The sequence below is a fragment of the Onychomys torridus genome, chromosome 3, assembly GCF_903995425.1.
Source record: "Onychomys torridus chromosome 3, mOncTor1.1, whole genome shotgun sequence".
Classification (NCBI taxonomy): domain Eukaryota; kingdom Metazoa; phylum Chordata; class Mammalia; order Rodentia; family Cricetidae; genus Onychomys; species Onychomys torridus.
This window is the reverse complement of record NC_050445.1, coordinates 8246523-8265985: the sequence shown is the minus strand read 5'-3', so window position 1 is coordinate 8265985 and position 19463 is coordinate 8246523. Positions and strand designations below refer to the sequence as shown.

At 43.9% G+C, this 19463-nt stretch overlaps 1 protein-coding gene across 1 annotated transcript; it reads left to right on the top strand.

Moving 5' to 3' along the window:
- The first annotated feature begins 13162 nt into the window (after positions 1–13162).
- LOC118579703 (cytochrome c, somatic) lies at positions 13163–14656 on the top strand. Its single transcript, XM_036181264.1, has 3 exons — positions 13163–13185; positions 14033–14209; positions 14314–14656. The coding sequence occupies exons 2-3, from the start codon at positions 14041–14043 to the stop codon at positions 14460–14462; spliced, it is 318 nt and encodes a 105-aa protein (XP_036037157.1). The 5' UTR covers positions 13163–13185; positions 14033–14040; the 3' UTR covers positions 14463–14656.
- The last annotated feature ends 4807 nt before the right edge of the window (positions 14657–19463 follow it).

Below are 19463 nucleotides of genomic sequence, written 5' to 3'. Positions count from 1 at the left end.
CTAAAACTGTTTTCCAATTTTTATTTTATACAGCGCTAGTAGGTAGGTTTTAAAGAAAGCAAAAATGTCCATATTGAAATACTGTCATGTGTATCATAATCACATGACAATTCCTAAATCATAGTCTTTATAGAATACTTGGCTGGAATGTATAGCACAGTGGTATAGTCCTTTGCTAGTTTGCCTGGGTTTAGTCTCTAACACTAAAACATTTATAATACAGGTTCTGGGGAGAGAACCCAACCAGGAAAAGCACTTGCTCTCCAACCATAGGGACCCACATAAGCCATCCAGGGTCCCAGCCATGCCTATAAACAGGAGTGCTCAGTGGGGGCATACAGAAGGATCACTAGGGCTTGCTGGCTTCCAGCCCACCTGAAAAACACAGGCTCCACATTCAAGGAAAGACCTTGCCTTGAAGGAATAAGGTAGAGAATGACAGGAAACCATCTCAGTGTGCACACCCATGAAGCATGATCCTAAAAGTTTTAACAATAAAAACCCACAGTCAGATATTGAGGGTGAGAGCTGAAAGATCAGAGAAGCAGAACAGCAGCCACTAGAAACTTCTTACCTCTACGAATCTTCAGACCACATGGGAGCTGAGATCCTGCCACCACCTTATATTCCTGCCTCCACCTCCCTAGTGCTGGGATTAAAGGTGTGTACCACCATCACCAGGCTCTGTTTCTCTTTTAGACTGGTTCAATCTCAAGGAGCCCAGGGTGGCCTTGAACTCCTAATCTTCCTGCTTCCTCTTCCCAAGTGCCAGGCGTGTGTGCCACCACTGCCCAGCCCCTATGGTTGATTAGTGGCTAGCTCCACCCTCTAATCTCCAGGCAAGCTTTATTTGTCAGAACACAAAATATCACACAACACACACACATACACCCAACAGGCCTGATGATAATGGCATTCCCACACCTACACTTACACAAAATAAAAAAAATTAAAAATGTTTAAATGCCTTTTAAAAAGTCAATGGGGCCAGGTGGTGGTGGCGCACACCTGTAACCCCAGCATTTGGGAGGCAGAGGCAGGTGGATCTCTGTGAGTTTGAGGCCAGCCTGGTCTACAAAGTGAGTTCCAGGACAGCCTCCAAAGCTACAGAGAAACCCTGTCTCGAAACCCTGCCCCCCCCCCCAAAAAAGCATAAAAAGTCAATGGGATGTCCAAGTTGATGGGCAATACAGTGAATATATTGAAGTAATTTGATCCTTTTATTATCTAGTCATAGAACATGCCATGGGACTGGACTTCTAAAGAACAAATGTTGGAAGATGCAACTCCACAGTATAGGAACTCAGAGTTTCACCTTTTTTCTTTTTATAGTTGTGTGACACACATAAACACAGCATAATGTACATGTGGAAGTCAGAGGACAGCTTCCATCATGTGGATCCTCTGGATCGAACTCAGGCTATCAGACTTTGCAGCAAGCACCTTTACCCACTGAGCCATCTCACAGGCCCAGGAACTTGAAGTTTCGTTTTGTAACTTTCTTTTTTATTTATTCTTTGTGTCTTTCACATCATGCATCTCGATCTTATCCATTTTCCCTCCCTGTGTATCTTCCCTCTGTCCTTGCAACACCCACCCCATAAAATTTAAGAGAAAAAGGAAAAAATAAAATAAAAAGAGGGGAAATCTGGTCATGGAAGCTGCAGTGTAACACAGTGAGTCACACAGTAAACCCCTTTGTCTATATATCTTTACTTGCCAGTGTTCATTGTGAAGAGTCGTTGGTCTGGTTTGAAGCCTCTGGTTTCTGCTACACTACCTGTGCTGGGCTCTCAACTGAAACTCTTCTTGGTTATTCTGCTGTTGCCCTGGGTTGTGGAAATCCTGCAGCTTTGGGTCTACAGAACCGGTCCCTTCACATGCTCCAGCGGATCACAGATGGGGTGAATATTGGGGTGGGCTGACCCATAACCTGGTTCTGGTCCCATTCTACTATGGCTGAAATGAAAGGCTCTGGTCTTTAGTGAGAGAATACCTATACTCCACATAGCTAATTAAAAAGTTCAATGGCGACAGTTTGTAATGGGGGATTCCAGGTTGAAGTAACTATCCAATTTCTTTTTTTTTAATTTAAATATATTATTTATTAAATTTTTTATTTTACATATCAACCCCAGTTACCCCTCCGTCCCCTTCTCCTGCCTCCTCACCTCCCTCCCACTCTACCCCCATCCACTCCTCAGAGTGGGTAAGGCCTCCCATGGTAGTCAACAAAGTCTGGCATACCAAGTTGAAGGAGAGCCTAGCCCCTCCCCATTGTATCAAGGCTGAGCACGGTATCCCACCACAGGGAATGGGGTATCCAATTTCACTTACTCTTTAAATATGACCAAAAACATCTAGTGAGATGATCATGTGGGGTTTTTTTCTTTCAATTTGTTTATATGGTGTATTACATTGACAGACTTTCGTATGTTGAAGCAGCCTTGCATCCCTGGGATAAAGCCTACTTGATCATGGTGGATAATTGTTTTGATGTGTTCTTGGAGTCTGTTTGCCAATATTTTATTGAGTATTTTTGCATCGATGTTCATGAGGGAGATTGGTCTGTAATTCTCTTTCTTTGTTGCATCTTTGTTTGGCTTGGAAATCAGGGTAATTGTAACTTCATAGAAGGAGTTTGGTAATGTTCTTCTGCTTCTATTGTGTAGAACAATTTAAAGAGTATTGGTATTATCTCTTCTTTGAAGATCTGGTAGAATTCTGCACTGAAACCATCTGGCCCTGGGCTTTTTTTGGTTGGGAGACTTTTAATGACTGTTTCTATTTCCTTAGGGGTTATTGGACTATTTAAATAGTTTATTTGGTCTTGATTTAACTTAGGTATGTGGTATCTATCCATAAAAGTATCCATTTCTTTGAGATTTTCCAGTTTTGTGGAGTACAGGTTTTTGAAATATGACCTGATGGTTCTCTTGATTTCCTCACTGTCTGTTATATCTCCCTTTTCATTTCTGATTTTGCTAATTTGGATGCTTTCTCTCTGCCTTGTTGTTAGTTTGGATAAGGGCTTGTCTACCTTGTTGATTTTCTCAAAGAACCAACTCTTTGTTTCGTTGATTCTTTGTATTGTTCTCTTTGTTTCTATTTTATTGATTTCAGCTCTCAATTTGATTATTTCCTGGTTTCTATTCCTCCTGGGTGACTTTGCTTCTTCTTGTTCTAGGGCTTTCAGGTGTGCTGTTAAGTCCCGAGTGTGAGATTTCTCCAACTCTTATGTGGGCATTTAGTGCTATGAATTTTCCTTTTAGCACTGCTTTCATAGTGTTCCATAAGTTTGGTGTGCGGTATATTCATTTTCATTGATCTCTAGGAAGTCTTTAATTTCTTTATTTCTTCCTTGACTCATTGGTGATTCAGTTGAGCATTATTAAGTTTCCATGAGATTGTAGGCTTTCTGTAATTTTCATTGTTGTTGAAATCTAACTTTATACAATGGTGGTCTGACAGAACACAGGAGGTTATTCCAATTTTTTTTATCTATTGAGATTTGCTTTGTGGCCAAGTATGTGGTCAATTTTAGAGAAGGTTCCCTGGGGTGCTGAGAAGGTATATTCTTTTTTGTGAGGATAGAATATTCTGTAGATATCGATTAAGTCCATTTGAATCATAACATCAGTTAAGTCCCTTATTTCTCTGTTAAGTTTCGATTTTGTAGATCTGTCCAGTGGTGAAAGTGGGGTATTGAAGTCTCCCACTATTAATGTGTGGGGTTTTATGTGTGATTTAAGCTTTAGTAGTGTTTCTTTCACATATGTGGGTGCCCTTGTGTTTGGGACATAAATGTTCAGAATTGAAACTTCATCTTGGTAGATCTTTCCTGTGATGAGTATGTAATGTCCTTCTTGATCTCTTTTGATTGATTTTAGTTTGAAGTCTATTTTGTTGGATATTAGGATGACTACACCAGCTTGCTTCTTAAGACCATTTGATTGGAAAGACTTTTCCCAGCCTTTTATTCTGAGGTAGTGTCTATCTTTGAAATTGAGGTGTTTATTGTATACAGCAGAAAGATGGGTCCTGTTTTCATATCCATTCTGTTAGCCTGTGTCTTTTTATAGGTGAATTAAGTCCATTGATATTAAGGGATATTGGTGGCCAGTGATTGTTAGTTCCTGTTATCTTTTGGTGGTAGTGTGTGTGTACTTCTCTTCTTTGGGGTTTACTGCTGTGGGGTTATCTATGGCCTGTGTTTTCGTGGGTATATCTGACTTCCTTAGGTTGGAATTTTCCTTCTAGTGCTTTCTGTAGGGTTGGATTTATGGATAGGTATTGTTTAAATCTGGGTTTGTCTTGGAATGTCTTGTTTACTACATCTATGATGATTGAAAGTTTTGCTGGATATATTAGTCTAGGCTGGCATCTATGGTCTCTTAGTGTCTGCATTACATCTGTCCAGGTCCTTCTGGCTTTCAAAGTCTCCACTGAGAAGTGAGACAGTTGATTATCTTGAACTGTTTGGGAGGCCCCAGGCAGTGGAGCCAGGACCTGTCCTTGGTGCATGGGCTGACTTTTTGGAGCCTGGGGCCTATGCTGAGACAGTTTGCTCAGCCTTGGTGTAGGGAGGAGGGGACTGGACCTGCCTTGGCTGAGTCTGCCAGGCTGGGCTGACTCCCCAGGGGATTGGGGGGGGGTTGTGGGGGAGGGCTGGGGGGTGGGAGGAGGGAGGATGGGGGAATCTGTGGCTGATATGTGAAATTAAGTTAATTATAAAATAAAAAATACTATAAATAGGGCTGGAGAGATGGCTCAGAGGGTAAGAGCACTGACTGCTCTTCCAGAGATCCTGAGTTCAATTCCCAGCACCCATATAGTGGCTCACAACCATCTGTAATGAGATTTGGCGCCCTCCTCTGTGTACATAATAAATAAATAAATCTTTTTAAAAATACTATAAATAAAATAAAATGATCAAAAATGCTGCCTGGTGGTAGTGGTGCACACCTTTGATCCCAGCACTCAGGAGGCAAAGGCAGGCAGATCTCAGAATTCAAGGCCAGGACAGCCAGGAATACATGAAGAAACCCTGTAAAGATCAAAGACACATTAACACTTTGTATTTTGGTTGTTAGGTTGTGTCTTATGCTACAAGCATATAATACACATACACACACGTACACGAAAAGGCATAAATCAGCCAGGTCAATGGGGAGACATCAGAACATCTTAGAAATAAGAAGATGCTTTCTAACCATCCAAACACATAACACGGAAGGTGGAGGAAACCCCAATACTACACAGCAGAATCCTCAAAAGGCTCAGACTTAGCACCAGCAGCCTTTGGGTCTGACAGCCAGCGGGTAGGGGGCTGGAGTAACAGAGGGCAGGAAGCAGGCACTCGGCTGCCTAGGTGCTCTTTTCTCACCATCCACTCCACAGTGCAGGACAAGTGAGGAGAACAAAATTTCTGTCATGAAACAGACATGGCTGAGGACTGGATACTGTCCTGAAAATGAGAAACCCAGTCTCCTCATGAAGGTCCTGGAAAACAGACCTCCAAAGGACCTTATTGAAAGAAGTGTAGCTGAGAGCTGGTCACAAAGATATGGGTAGAGAAAGGGAACTGCCAGGGGCTAGTGAGGCTCCAGGGAACGCAGAACAGCAGGAAGCATTATCCTAGACCTTCCAAAGTTTCCAGGGCCTCCCACTGGCCCAACCCAAGCAAAGAGGGAGCCAGGGGCATCAGGGGTAAGGGAATGCCAAGAGATCACCAGATGAAGGCAAAGAAAGGTCGGTCAGGAGTGGGTCGTCATAGACAGTAAGTGCTAAGAGCATGAAACTGAATTATCTTCTCTCCGTCTCCTGGATAACTAGCTGCAGATTTAAACCAGCACTGGCTGCCTCACCTTGCAAGTTCCTATTAATAAAGAAGTCTTCCCCTAAATTCATGCAGCACCTCTGCTAACTTGAGACTAGCCTGAAGCTCCCTCACCTCTCAGTACTCATAAACTTGAAGACTTATGAGCTACAGTGGATTAGGCTTGGTTTAAGAGAATTACTCTAGCTCACTAAACTGCCTCGGTGGCAGGGGTAATGTGTTTCACTTCCTTGTATTTGCTGGAGCAGTTTTTAGTTTCTTTCCTTCAGTAGTGTTCCTTTTCTGGAAAGACCAGAGAAGTGGGTAGCATGGCTAACTCCACACGCAGAGAGCCCCCGACCAGGGAATCTAATACTACAATTCTGCCTGAGAACTGAGGGTTACTGGGGAAAGTTCCAAAGGCCAGAATGTTAATATTCTGATCCCACCCTGAACCCTGATGTAGAAGCCTCTTCTTAAGGAAAAACTCTGCCCCTTTCTCTCTCTCCTTCCACTTTTCCTCCCACAAGGTGAGCACCCCTCGCTCTCTCCCTCCCTCTCTGTCTCTCTGTCTTTCTGCCTCTTCATCTCTCCATTATAACAAACTCTCCACGTGGATGCATCGTCTGGGTTATGTATCTATCACTGGCTGCCATCACCATGCCCTGCCTGGCATGCATCTGCCCAGCATGTTTCCCTGCACACTCGGGATACCTACCCCCCCCCACCCCCTCACCCTTGTAATAAATCGTAACACAGAGAACATAAAATACTTGTCCCATAGCCAAGAAAGGAGCTCTGGCTCATGGAGAGACAGCAGGAGTGCTCTGCTCCTTTGTTTCTTCTGGACCCTCAACCATTGTATATGCCCACCCATTTGGGATGAAAGAGAATCTGCCTTACTTGATCCACTGACTGAAATGCCAGTCTCTTGGAATTACTTTACTGACATACCTAGAAATAGTACTGGCTACCTGAATATTACAGAATTCGGTCAAGCTGACAAAGTTACCCAAGTTGAGAACAGGTTATGAAATTTCAGGTTTGCAAAATGAGAGAGTTCCATCCACAGATGTTGGTCAGCTGCATAATATGCTTATACTAGATACTGGAGAGGCCTAACAACATGAGTGCAGCTATCATAGGCTGTAGACTAACAATACTGGAACTAGACCTCACCCTTACAATAACCAGGAAAAGCCACAAACGATCCCCTGTGGGAAACCAATCAGAAGTGAGACAAGTACTAGATGCTCCAGAACATTAAGGATAACTTACATCACTCATATATACGTTGCCAATTTCCTTGCAGCAACACCAGTACCAATCCCTCTTTGACAAGGCTTCTGTTGCTCCACCCTTGCCCAATCAGGAGTTCAATCCCCATCTGAATCTGGAATTCTCCTACCACCTCCATCCTTTACTCCTTAAAAACCCTGCCATAACTGAGCTCAGGGCTCTCCCTGATCCAACCACTATGTTGGAATGGACAGAGAGCCCAAGCTCGAGCTTGCAATAAAGGCTCTTTGCTTTTGCATACTAATTCAGACTCCTCCTGGTGGTCTCTGGGAGGCTCATGACATGGGCATAACAAACGCCACCAAACAAAATATAACAAACTCTATGTGATGTGTTTTACAATTAAAGGAGGAAATTAAACAGTAAATCTAATTAGCAAAACCTGTATCTACTTGACATTCTTCTTATTCTACTCCCTGGCCTGCCTTCAGAATTACAGTAGCTGGCATTTTGTACATTACTTTGTACATACAGGCTTACTAAACACACACACACACACACACACACACACACACACACACACACAGCTTCTGGTGTGAGCCTCATAGCAAATAGTACCATATGGTGGAGAACACAGGAAAGAAGTCTCATGGCAAAGAAGGAAGCAAGAGGGATCAGGTTTGCTCCTTCATAACTGGCTCTCTCAGGAACTAATCCACTGATGACAGCATTAATGTGCCCCTTACAACTAGTGCCCAGATAGCTCTTCATGGAGAACTGTTAATTCCAAAATTCATGAGAAAGGACCAAGTCCATGACTGTCCAAATTAAAGCAAGCTGTATTTGGGGTACCCAGCTGGCAACCATCAATCTCCGATAATCAGTGTTTTTGAGAGTAGCCCCCACTGGCTTCTCCAAGTCCCTATTATAGGAGAGATAAGGTATTCACAGAGGTGAGGGGAGTTATCGTTAAAAGGATACAACAAAAGGGACCAGTTTAGGACCAGGACAATCAGGCCAGGAATTTAAGAGCTCACAAATAGAAGACTTAATTAGCAGGGACTTGACATAGGAATTACCTCTTAGCTAGGAACAGACAGGAACTGTTCTGACTATAAACAGAACTCTTTTCCTTTTTTTTCTTGTTTTTTCAAGACAAGGTTTCTCTGTGTAGCTTTGCACCTTTCCTGGAACTCACTCTGTAGACCAGGCTGGCCTCAAACTCACAGAGGTCCGCCTGCCTCTGCCTCCCGAGTGCTGGGATTACAGGCGTGCACCACCTCCGCCCGGCTATAAACAGAACTCTTAGCCTGCAAGGTATATTCTTGGTTTCAGTTCCCCACAAACCTGTTTGGTATATTTCCAGTTTCCATTTTATGGAACCAAGGTTCAAGGGATCTGGTTAAGAAGTCATGCTCCTTCCATTAGGCCCTGCCCTCCAATACTGCCAGCCACAGAGAAACTTCCAGTATGTGAACCTCTGAAAGAGAAGCTACACGGACACCGTGGCCAAATCCTAGCAGAGAGTCGCTTGTTTCATTGGCTGCTAAGGAAAACTAAGATGGTTTTGTTTATTTTTCATATTCCTCAGAAACAAACTGTTCCAACCACATCAAATTCCCCATGAGACAAAACCTATCTTCTTAATGTTCCTATTTCAATTGGAAGAATTTAGACCTTCTGAGGGATTAATTCACATTCCAAAGGTAAGAGTGGGAATTGGGCCCTTTAGTTTTTCTTAAAATGTATGTGCCCACACACATACAGTAAGTAAGTTTAAGAACAAATAAAGCTAACACACAAGCACACATACACTCATTCAGTAACATGACTGCTTACATGGGGATACTAAGTCTCTTGTAAGACTTGTATCACACCTAATAACTAGAAACACCTATATCCCTTTAGGGTTGAATTTTATCCTTTGTTGCTTTTCATTGGCATCTCAGGCTTGGAATTTCCCAAGATCCTGGGAATCCTCCAAGACCTAGGTTGAGACATTCCTCTGGATATTCAAGAGTCCTTCTACCAGACATAAAGATGCACTTGTCCATTCACAACTACTCTGCTCATTTTTTTCAGAAAGACTTTTCTTAGACTACGCAGATACAATAAAATCAAATCTTGAACCTGCATGAAGGTAACATGAAGCTATGACTTTTTATGGAAAATTGTCTTTTTTCTCTTTATTTATTTACTGAAAATAGATGTTTTTCTTATAACATAGTCTGATCTTGGTTTCCCCTCCCTCATAGTCTCTCAGATCCTCCCCACTCCCCCATCCTTCCAACTCCATGCCTTCTCTCCTTTTAGAAAACAGAAAAATAAACACACACACACACACACACACACACACACACACACACACAGAGAAAATCCATAAAAACACAAAATCGGATGCTGTATCATAGAAGCAGAAGACCAATAAAGTAAAAACTGCCCAGACAAAGCCTTGTGAGACAAAATTCCCCAAAAGGAGTTGGTTTTGAGTTTTCCATCTACTGTTGGGCATGGGGCCTGGCCTCAAGTGTGGCTGGTATACCCAGTGAGACTCTGCTGCCACCATGGGAAAAAACCAACTTTTCCTTTGCAAATGGTTTCCATTTGGAGATAGCTCTTGGTTAGGGATGGGAGATCATGTCCACTTCTCCCTCAATGCTAGGACTCCATCTTGCTTGGACTGCGCAGGCCCTGTGCACACTGCCACAGTCTCTGTGAGTTCGTACGTGGTCAGTTGTGTGGCATCTGGAAAGTATAGTTCCTTGGTGTTTTCTATCCCCACTGGTTCTTCCCCCCACCCCACCCTCACCCCCTGTAGTTGAAGACCGAACTCAGGGCCTTGTGCTTGCTAGGCAAGCACTCTACCACTGAGCTAAATCCCCACTCACCTACCCTCACTGGTTCTTGATCATTCCACCTCCTCTTCCTCAAAGTTGAGGGAAATGTTTTCATCCCAGGTGTTACTAAATCCAAGGCAGACAAGGCTAATCCGCTTCTTTGCTCTGCCAGTCAATAACGGCATTTGGTGCTTTAGGGTAGCAGCATTACCTAGGCATTTCTGCCCACGCTGCTCCAGCCCCTCCTCACCCCCTTCTCTGAGCCATACTTCTGAGCCTGAGCTGCTAGGAACAGCCTGAGATTCTTTCTTTTCAGCACAAGCCCATAAGCCAACCCCAGAGTCAGCATGGACTGACTGAGCACGTTATCTGCCTCTGACCAGTGGATTTCGTGTGGCTTCAGTTAGATACTTTGATTGAGGAGGGGGGATTTTAACAGATATCTTTCATATTTTTAAAGATATGTAATCCATTATACTGTTAGAGAGAGAGGCATCTGCTTTAAGACGGTTACAACTCTCAGCAGCCTCCATCCTTCCTAAGGGCTAAGAGAGCAGATAGAGCAATAGAAATAAGACAATATGCAGTTTCTTTCTCCTACTCAAATAATTCAAGTATGTTGGCTTTTTGTTGCTGTTGTTTAAGTTTTATGTGTGCGGGGGTGGTGGGGTGGTTTGGTATTTTGAGATAGCGTTTCTTATATCTCAATGGCTCTTGAATTTCCTACGAAGTCCAGGATGATCTCCAACTGATCCTTCCACCTTTCCCTCCCCAAAGCTTCCTGATGCTAGGCGAGCACCGCCTAAGCTACACACCCAGTCTTCTCATGAGCATACTGAGTAAACAGTAAAGGCTGACTCTCTTCAGAGCTTTAAAGGAGCAACACTATGGCGGGTGCAGAATCTGTGGCACCTTCTTTACCACAGGAAGGAGAGATACTGTTTTTTTGTTGTTGTTGTTGATTTTTGTTTTTGTTTTCCAGAGCTGAGGATTGAACCCAGGGCCTTGTGCTTGCTAGGCAAGCGCTCTACCACTGAGCTCAATCCCCAACACCCCCCCTTTTTTTTTGCTCCCACCCCCTAGACAGGATTTCTCTGTGTAGCCCTGGCTGTCCTGGAACTCACTCTGAAGACCAGTCTGGCCCTGAACTCTGATTGTCCCGCCTCTGCCTCCTGAGTGCTGTTTTTCCCTTATCTCTCCACAATTTTCAGAAACAAGACTCTTTATCTACAATTTCCTCAGCTAGAGAAATACTGAATTGTCTGTTTTCTATCCTCTTCCTTGTGGGAATAAATTTATTTGTTTGAGACAAGGTCTCCTTATTCCACCCAGCCTGGCCTTGAACGAGCCAAGGATGACTGGTCTCATTCTCCTGTCTCCTTCTTCCCAGTGCCAGGGTCACTGGTGTGCACCCTCCACCCCATTATGCAGTGTTATGGAATAAAATGTAAGGTGTCAGTCCATTTGCTTGGTCAACTGAGTCACTGGTGTACAAACCCTGCAGCAGGACGATCCTACTGGAAATCTGTGGTCAGCCACCTCCTGTATAAACTAAAAACAGTAACTTCTGATGCACAAAGGAGAGATATGGGAGAGGGAGACCTCAGTACAGACGACACTCTTTGGAGGAACCTGGAAGGCAGCGTCAGGACTTGGTTTAAGGACATAGTGAATGTCTATGTTTTCACTAAGGCAGGCCTTTAAAAAAAAAACTTGGAGAGTTTGCCAAATAAGCCTAGATACGGATAATTTAAATAAGCCTATGTAAGGACTATATCTGAATGCTCAGTGAGTTCCCCTGAAAGCTACAAAAAGTCTTGAATATGTTCTGAGTTCTAACTGTTATATAGTAAGATGTGGCAGTTCAGTGTTGTGTCAGAGAAAGAGGAATTAAAAGAATGACTTTGGAGATTCTGTCATTTTTCCCTAAGTGACATTATTTGTATTTGGCATGTTATAATCTAGAGATGATATAAATGTTGGGGAAACTCTGTAGATTGTATGCAAATATTACACCATTTCATGAGAGGGACTTGAGCACCAATGGGATTCTGTATAGATGATGGGGACTGTTCTGGAGTCAACTGCCCCTAGAGATAACTAAGAATTCTGTATTCATACAGACTGATGTATTCCCTAGAGCAGATCATAGGACCAGTGGCTTGAAAGGGATCTAAGGCGATCTAGACCAGCCTCCTAAGAACTAGTGTTACTCTGACGGTGGAAGGAAAGATGGTAGAATCTAAATAAACTCCACCATATTTTGTGGGTTCACTCTGGATACCAAGAGCCTGCCAAGCACCAGGTATGTGTAAACACTTGCTAGACAGAACATAGAAAAGGACCGACGTTCATCAGAATTTGGGGTAGGCCCTGGGTTCGATCCTCACCTTAAAAAAAAAAAAAAAAAAAAAGTAATAAAGCAAACTTGCAGTGGCCGAACTTAGCGTGTCGGAGAGTTCGTTTTTGAAGTGCAACTTTCGTGTGCTAACAAAACTTCCATCCCCAGTATGGTCAGAAAGGACAAGTACAGTGGACTCCAAAGATCAAGTCAAATCCTGCTTTTCTTCCTAAAAGCTTGCCAGCACACCCTCCTTGTTTTTCTACAAACACCAGGGGAAGGGGACAGGGACTGCGGGCGACGATCCTGTCTGCCCCAAGTAGCGTGGCGCTCGGTCACTGGGAGAGTGGGAAGAAGATGGTTCAACAGAGTGAAGGTCACCAGCAGGCGTCCACGCGGAGGCCGGTGCAGTTTGCGCCAGCCAGGGAGTCTTGACCAAGCCTGGGTAAAGGTCGCCAAGGTCGCCAGCGGACCGGGCAGCAGTCCCGCGGGCGGCGGCCGAAGGAGTCTTCGGAACAAACTGATAAGATACCTGAGCCACGCTGCGCCGCCCTGGATCCCGGAGGAGTCGCCGCCCCGCCTCCCACACCCGCAAGCTCAGGGAGCCGAGGGTGACATCATCCACGTCCACGCCTTACGTCCGAGGGCCTGTCGCAAGTGCCGGGCAAACCGAGGCCTTTAGAGGAAGGGCGCCCTCTGGGCACACCCTAACCTGCTAGCCCGCATGCGCGCGCACCTCGCTGGCGCGGTCCCGATGCGGAAGCCAATGAGGCGCGGCTACGTCACGTCGCAGCAGCCGACGCTGCCGTAGGTCGGGCCGCGGGCGGGCAGAACAAGTGCGGTTGCACCGACACCGGTACATAGGCGCGGGCCGGTGTGTCCTTGGGCTAGAGAGCGGGACGTCCGTCTTCAAGTCGTAATGCTCGTGGTTTTGATCACCCGGGAGAGCGGTGAGCGCGTGACGGGGACACGGGGCGGGAAGGGCGCGAGGAGGCCGGAGCGGGCCTGACTTAGTGGGGCGGGCAGGGCTGCGGCAGGGCTGGAGGTGGCGTGGGCGCAGGGCCGGGGCCCCGAGTTCTAGAGACGGCTCGCCCACCACCCTTTTTAGAGAGCAGAGGCTGCTGCTTCTCGGGACCTGGCCGGTTCTTTTCCAGATCAGGCATCTGGAAGGGTGGGTTTCTTCATTCTCCTTGAGACCGGCTTGGGATGGGTGACCTCGTGCTCACCCCCGGGGATCTCAGGACTCGAGAAGCAGAAGGCTCCTGCCCCAGCCCTCCCTGGCTTTCCGGTGTCAGACTAATGCAAGAGAGATCGACTTAACCTCCAAATGAAACCAGAGCTGGTGGAAGCACTTAGGACACTCCCTTCCCCCATCGCTGTGTTTTGTCTTATCTTTGGAAATGTCCTTAATTGGCCGCACAGGCAGCAGTTAAGCGTCCCGAAACGTTAGAATTGCAGTGGTTTTGGTTTAATGGAATTGTAGTCCAGTTTCATATTTGTGACTTTTTGACCTTGCCTTCTTCTGAAACTGAGGTTTGAGTTGAGTTCCCACTTCCCTTCATTGGGCACCGACCTATCATGAATATGGGGGGGGGGGTCCTCCTAATTAGTGTGCTCTCTGTTGGAGAGTATTGCAAGTGGACTGAGTAAGGTAGCATAGCATCATCTGGCCTGGTGATAAGGACGTAAGAATAGCACTGGGATGGTTGGTAGTTAGGTGATTCAGATGGCCATTAGGATCCGTTGTATGTGTTCCATGGGCAAGTTATTTGAACTGCTGGGTCTTTTCATTTTTAGAAATAAAAATGGGTGATGTTGAGAAAGGCAAGAAGATTTTTGTTCAGAAGTGTGCCCACTGCCACACTGTGGAAAAGGGAGGCAAGCATAAGACTGGACCAAATCTCCATGGTCTGTTTGGGAGGAAGACTGGTCAGGCCGCTGGATTCTCGTACACAGATGCCAACAAGAACAAAGGTAAGTGGGGACTGTTAAATCCCAGCACAGATTGCATGGGTGTAACCAATGGCAGGCTTATCAGGAGTGTAAGACACTTAACCACTGCATCCTTTTCTGTTTAGGCATCACCTGGGGAGAGGACACCCTGATGGAGTATTTGGAGAATCCCAAAAAGTACATCCCTGGAATGAAAATGATCTTCGCTGGAATTAAGAAGAAGGGAGAAAGGGCAGACCTAACAGCTTACCTTAAAAAGGCTACTAATGAGTAATTCTACTGCCTTAATTATTACAAAACAGATGTCTCATGGCTTTTAATGTGTACCATAATTTAATTCATACATCAAAATTCAGATCATGAATGGCTAACAATGTTTTTGTTGGGACGGTCCTTATTTAAGTAAAACTGACTTGTAGTAAAGTGGATATGATCTTTTTTAAAAATAATAATTCCAGTCACATTCTATCACAGTTCCCCCTTTCTCAAGATCAGATTGGGCTTATTAAAGTTCTACTTTCCACAAAGATGGGGTGTCACCTCAAACCTATTGAATGGTTTTATACTTAAATTTATATAACTAGGCATATGAATATGTTTGAACACTGGGAAAAATCAGTCACTTTCTCAGAAACAGGAAGACTCACCTGTGTTTCAGTTTGTGTTCACTGGCCTGTTCCAGGCAATGGAGTGTCGGGAAGCCACTGTCTACTCTTGACTTGATGATGGCATTTTCATTAGAATTCCCTGTCAAAGGATGCTGCCTTTACCATTGAAAGGCACTTACTGTGATCTATGTATATTATCAAATAAAGAGTATTTAGCACTTGTTTATAGCTGATCTATTAACTTAAAATACTTTTAGAAACCAGCAACTTAGCCCTTACTTTCTAATTCTTTATTATCTAAGACTAAGTTGTAATTCAGAATTGTCCTTAAACACCCATTCAGAACCCAGAACTGGAACTTCTGCATCCGTGCAATTGGTAGTGGCACTCTCTGCCAACTTATTGGATGGGAAGATTAAAGAGATAGTTTGTAAGTTTCCAACAGTAAAAATTAGCAACAACCATGGGTGGTGACCTTTCCACTCTGCTTTTTTTTTTTTAAAGACAGTCTTTCTCTGTGTAGCTTTTGAGCCTGTCCTGGAACTCACTCTGTAGCCCAGGCTGGCCTTGAACTCACAGAGATCTGCCTGCCTCTGCCTAAAGGCGTGTGCTATTACTGCCCAGCTCGATTCTGCTTTGTTAAATGACTGTTGACAGAGTTTTAGCTGTTAAAGCATGCCCTAATGTAAAGCTGTGGTCTAGTGAAGGCACTGAATGGTGTAACCTTGGGCTCTGGGACAACTCAAACTGGAGCAACATGGCACCCTTCATTCTTCGGCCAGAATGTGATGTATAAGGGGGAATAGTTATGCACTCACTGAGTGGTCCTAAATTTTATAGGAAGTGGTAGGGAACTAAAGGTGATAGTGGTGTCTTGGACAGTAAAAAGTCTGGGAAAAGGTCCTCATTAATGATTTCAAAAATGGAGAAGATTAAGTAGGCCTCTAAAGTCTGACAAAGCACTTCGGGACATAAATCTTATTTCACAGGAGAAATAGAAAGTTATCTCTGAGAACAGATTTGGAATTTAAACTGATAGAGCTGGGGTATTTGTTGTTTGTTTTGTTTTCTTAGGGATTTATATAAAATACTATGGATGTTTTGTCTGCATGTGTCTGTGCACTACACATGTGCAGTACCCCCTAGAGGCCAGATGAGGGTGTTGGATCCCCTGGGTCTGGTTAGAGGAGGGATCTACAGTGTGGGTGCTAGGAATCCAAGCTGGTCCTCTGAAGAGCAGCCAGTGCTCCTGACCACTTGAGTTATATCCAGCCATGATAGGTTTCTGACTGAGTCGTTCAAAGGCTGAGCCTTTGTGAAAGGGTTTGTTGACTGTTAAGTTTTAGTAACAGCTTTCAAAGGACACTTTTTAACCTGTGTGCAAAAAGTCCTGGAGTTTTCTTCTTGCATCCTGGGAATGATAGAAAAAAAAAAAATGAGCCATTAAGATGACAAAACATTTGGTTTAATATTTTATAATATGAGGCTCTCATTATAAATTCAAAGGACTTCATTAGTACAACAGGTAGTGTGTTAGTCTTACAGTGTATAAATTCAGATACTTTATCCTTGAACTTAGAAATGATGTTCTGATGACAAATGGCTGGTTACCTCGGGGTGTACATTTTGTGAGATTGTGAGTAAAGCATCCCTATTGATTAGTCATAACTTTGATTTATTTCTGTAGCTAGTACATCATCTAAGGCCTATGCTGCACAGATGGTACCTCCTGTGCTCTAAGGCTAGCTAGACTCAAGTGAAATAGCTAATGATGCAGAAGGTGAAGCCTATGAGTGTCTTAGCTGTAGAGGGCACATTCTGAGAAAGAAGAAAATGGGCAAAAAGCTCGCACTCTTAACTCATCTGCCTGTTGTTATTGTAGGTGGCTGGTTAGTGGTATAAAGGAAGTCAGATGAATTCCTTCCCAGGGCCACCTGTATTCTGAATGTTTAGAAAGACTGCTCGGGAGGCAGAGCCAGGCGGATCTCTGAGTTCAAGGCCAGCCTGGTCTACAAAGCGAGTTCCAGGAAAGGTACAAAGCTACACAGAAACCCTGTCTCGAAAAACCAAAAAGAAAGAAAGAAAGACTCTGCCCAACAGAACCTCCTGTAAGGATGGATCTTTTAGATGTGTTCATTTTCCACACGTGACTGTAAAACCCATGAAGTTTACATAGGGTGACTGCAGAACTGAGTTTTTATTAAACTAAATTTCTATAGCCACAATAGTTAGTGGCTGCTGTATTTATTTTTATTTTCTTTTTCTTTTTTTTTTTTTTTTGTTTTTTTTGGTTTTTGAGACAGGGTTTCTGCATGTAGTTCTGGTACCTGTCCTGGATCTCGCTCTGTAGACCAGGCTGGCCTCGAACTCAAGAGATTCACCTGGCTCTGCCTCCCAAATGCTGGGATTAAAGGCATGTGCCACCACCGCCCTGCTGGCTGCTGTCTTTATGGCATGGACCTAGAACTAGAACCAGCCAGTGTGAGCACTTGCCTTCTGTAAAATAGAGTTTATGCACAAGAATGCCTTTCTGAACACTGATAATAATTCCTTTGTCTAAATCTCCTGCTTTTCTTCCGATTTGACCATGCTTCGCCTGTTTAAGTTGGTGTTTTAGGTGGCTAGAGATGCACCTTTTGTCTTGTGGTGCACTTCTGTTACAGACATTCGGTTCTGTTCATTCACTTAACCACTGGAGATTGCTGTAACTATAGAGGACGTGTTGGAGTGCACACTGGCTGTCTAGGGAGAAAGCCTCAACAGAGACTAGCTTTCCACAGCTACAGAGTCTTAGACTACTTCCTATTGGTCAAACTCAGAAGTCTGCTAAAAACCTCATCATTTCCAGAGATACTTATTTGAGCTTCCTTTGTTAGAACATTTGAGAAGCCACAGATGTTGCTGGGCGCTGAATGAGAGCTGCATAGATCATCCAGGTGTACTCAGGCATGCAAATGCACCCGGAGCTCCTGTTCCCTGATAATCTCCAGAGTACTACTAAGATACATGCTGGCCTTTAGCTCTATACATTTGCTTAATAAAAGACAGAGGATCACGTTTAGACTTAATAATTGGATTCTAGATTATTTTGGTTGGGAATTTAGTGTGTTTGAAAAACTAGGCGTATCCTAAGCCGTCCTCCTCACAGGAAACTTAGGTAGGTTTACCATATGCATGTCTTGTCAAAGAATAAATGTTCTGGTTGATAATCTCCCTGTCTGTCAACAGCATACAGCGCATCATTCTAAAAAATACACATTGGCAGGGATCAATGTGTAATGATTGGTAATGCCATTCAGATTTTTAAAATGGGCTGACTTGAATTACTAGAGTTTTGTTTAAATGATTAAACAAAAATAAACTAATTAAATAATGTGATTTTTTTTTTTAAATCACATTATGGACATCTCAATATGTTGGTGATTGGGAAGATTTTAAGAGATGTTTTGCGTTCCAACTGACATTTTGCAGGTGAAGTTAACTGAGCCAGACATGTGTATCTCAAGAGCAACATGGATGAAACTAGAACCAAGAAACCTTTGCTGTGGCTCAGTCTTAGTCGGGACCTGAGTTCAGTCGGGACCTGAGGGTCCATATAGTTGAAGCAGAGAACTGACTGGGCATATTGCCCTCTGACCACACATGCTACAGCGTGCAATAAGATTCTCAGTAATGAACTTTCTGTTTCCTGTCGCCAGAAATCCACACTGGATTCGTATTTAGTAAGTATCTACACAGACATTTAAACATCGAGTTAGTATTTTTAACGTTTCATTTTAGATAAGTCTACAGCTTGAGTAAACTTGGAGGGAAAACTACCAAACTACATCATTGTATTGTCTGAGGTGTAATGTAGAAAATGGTGGGCTGGGGCTAAAACTATATAGAGGACTATATCAATATGTATCACATAGGCCCAACCCAGCCTCACCCCTAAATAGGAAGTGAACCCTACTAGAACTGTCACTTGTTCATTGGTGTGTTGTCTAGGGCCGGTTTCATGGTATGTCAGGACTTGGTAGTGACAATTGGATGTGGTGGGACATGGAAGAGTTTGAGTTCTAGGTCAGCCTGAGCTGCACAGCGATGCCCTGTCTCAAATTAATAACAGTTGCAGAAAGAAATTGTGTCCCCAAGACTTTAAATCTTCTATGTGACACTTTAGGAAAGTTTCAACAGGCTTGGGGCTGGCTGTAGCTCAGTTGGTAAGAACGTTCAGCGTGTGTTTTGATACCTAGCATTCCAGGCATGGCTGTGCGTTCTTGTGATCCCAGTACTTCTGAAGTGGAGACCAGAGGATCAGAAGTTCTAGGTCATCCTCGGCTATATAGTGAATTTGAGGTCAGACTGGACACATAAGACCCTGTCTGAATAGCTGGGTGGTGGTGGCACACACCTTTAATCCCAGCACTTGAGGCAGAAACTGGAAGATCTCTGTGAGTTCAAGGCCAGCCTGGTCTACAAAGTGAGTTCCAGGACAGGCTCCAAAGCTACAGAGAGAAACCCTGTCTCGGAGAAAAGAAAAGAAAAAAAGAAAAAAAGTCTGAAAAATACAAACAGTAAGTTTCACTGGTTCAGAGCATTGCCAAATGGCAAAGCTTAAAGGTCACTTAGATGAAATACCTTGCTAACTGTCATACAGGCTGACCCCTGCACTTTTCGAGGAT

Coding starts and splice junctions, on each gene's coding strand:
- LOC118579703 (XM_036181264.1), top strand. CDS start 14,041: ATGGGTGATGTTGAGAAAGGCAAGAAGATTTTTGTTCAGAAGTGTGCC. Junction 14,210..14,313: donor AGATGCCAACAAGAACAAAG/GTAAGTGGGGAC, acceptor TTTTCTGTTTAG/GCATCACCTGGGGAGAGGAC.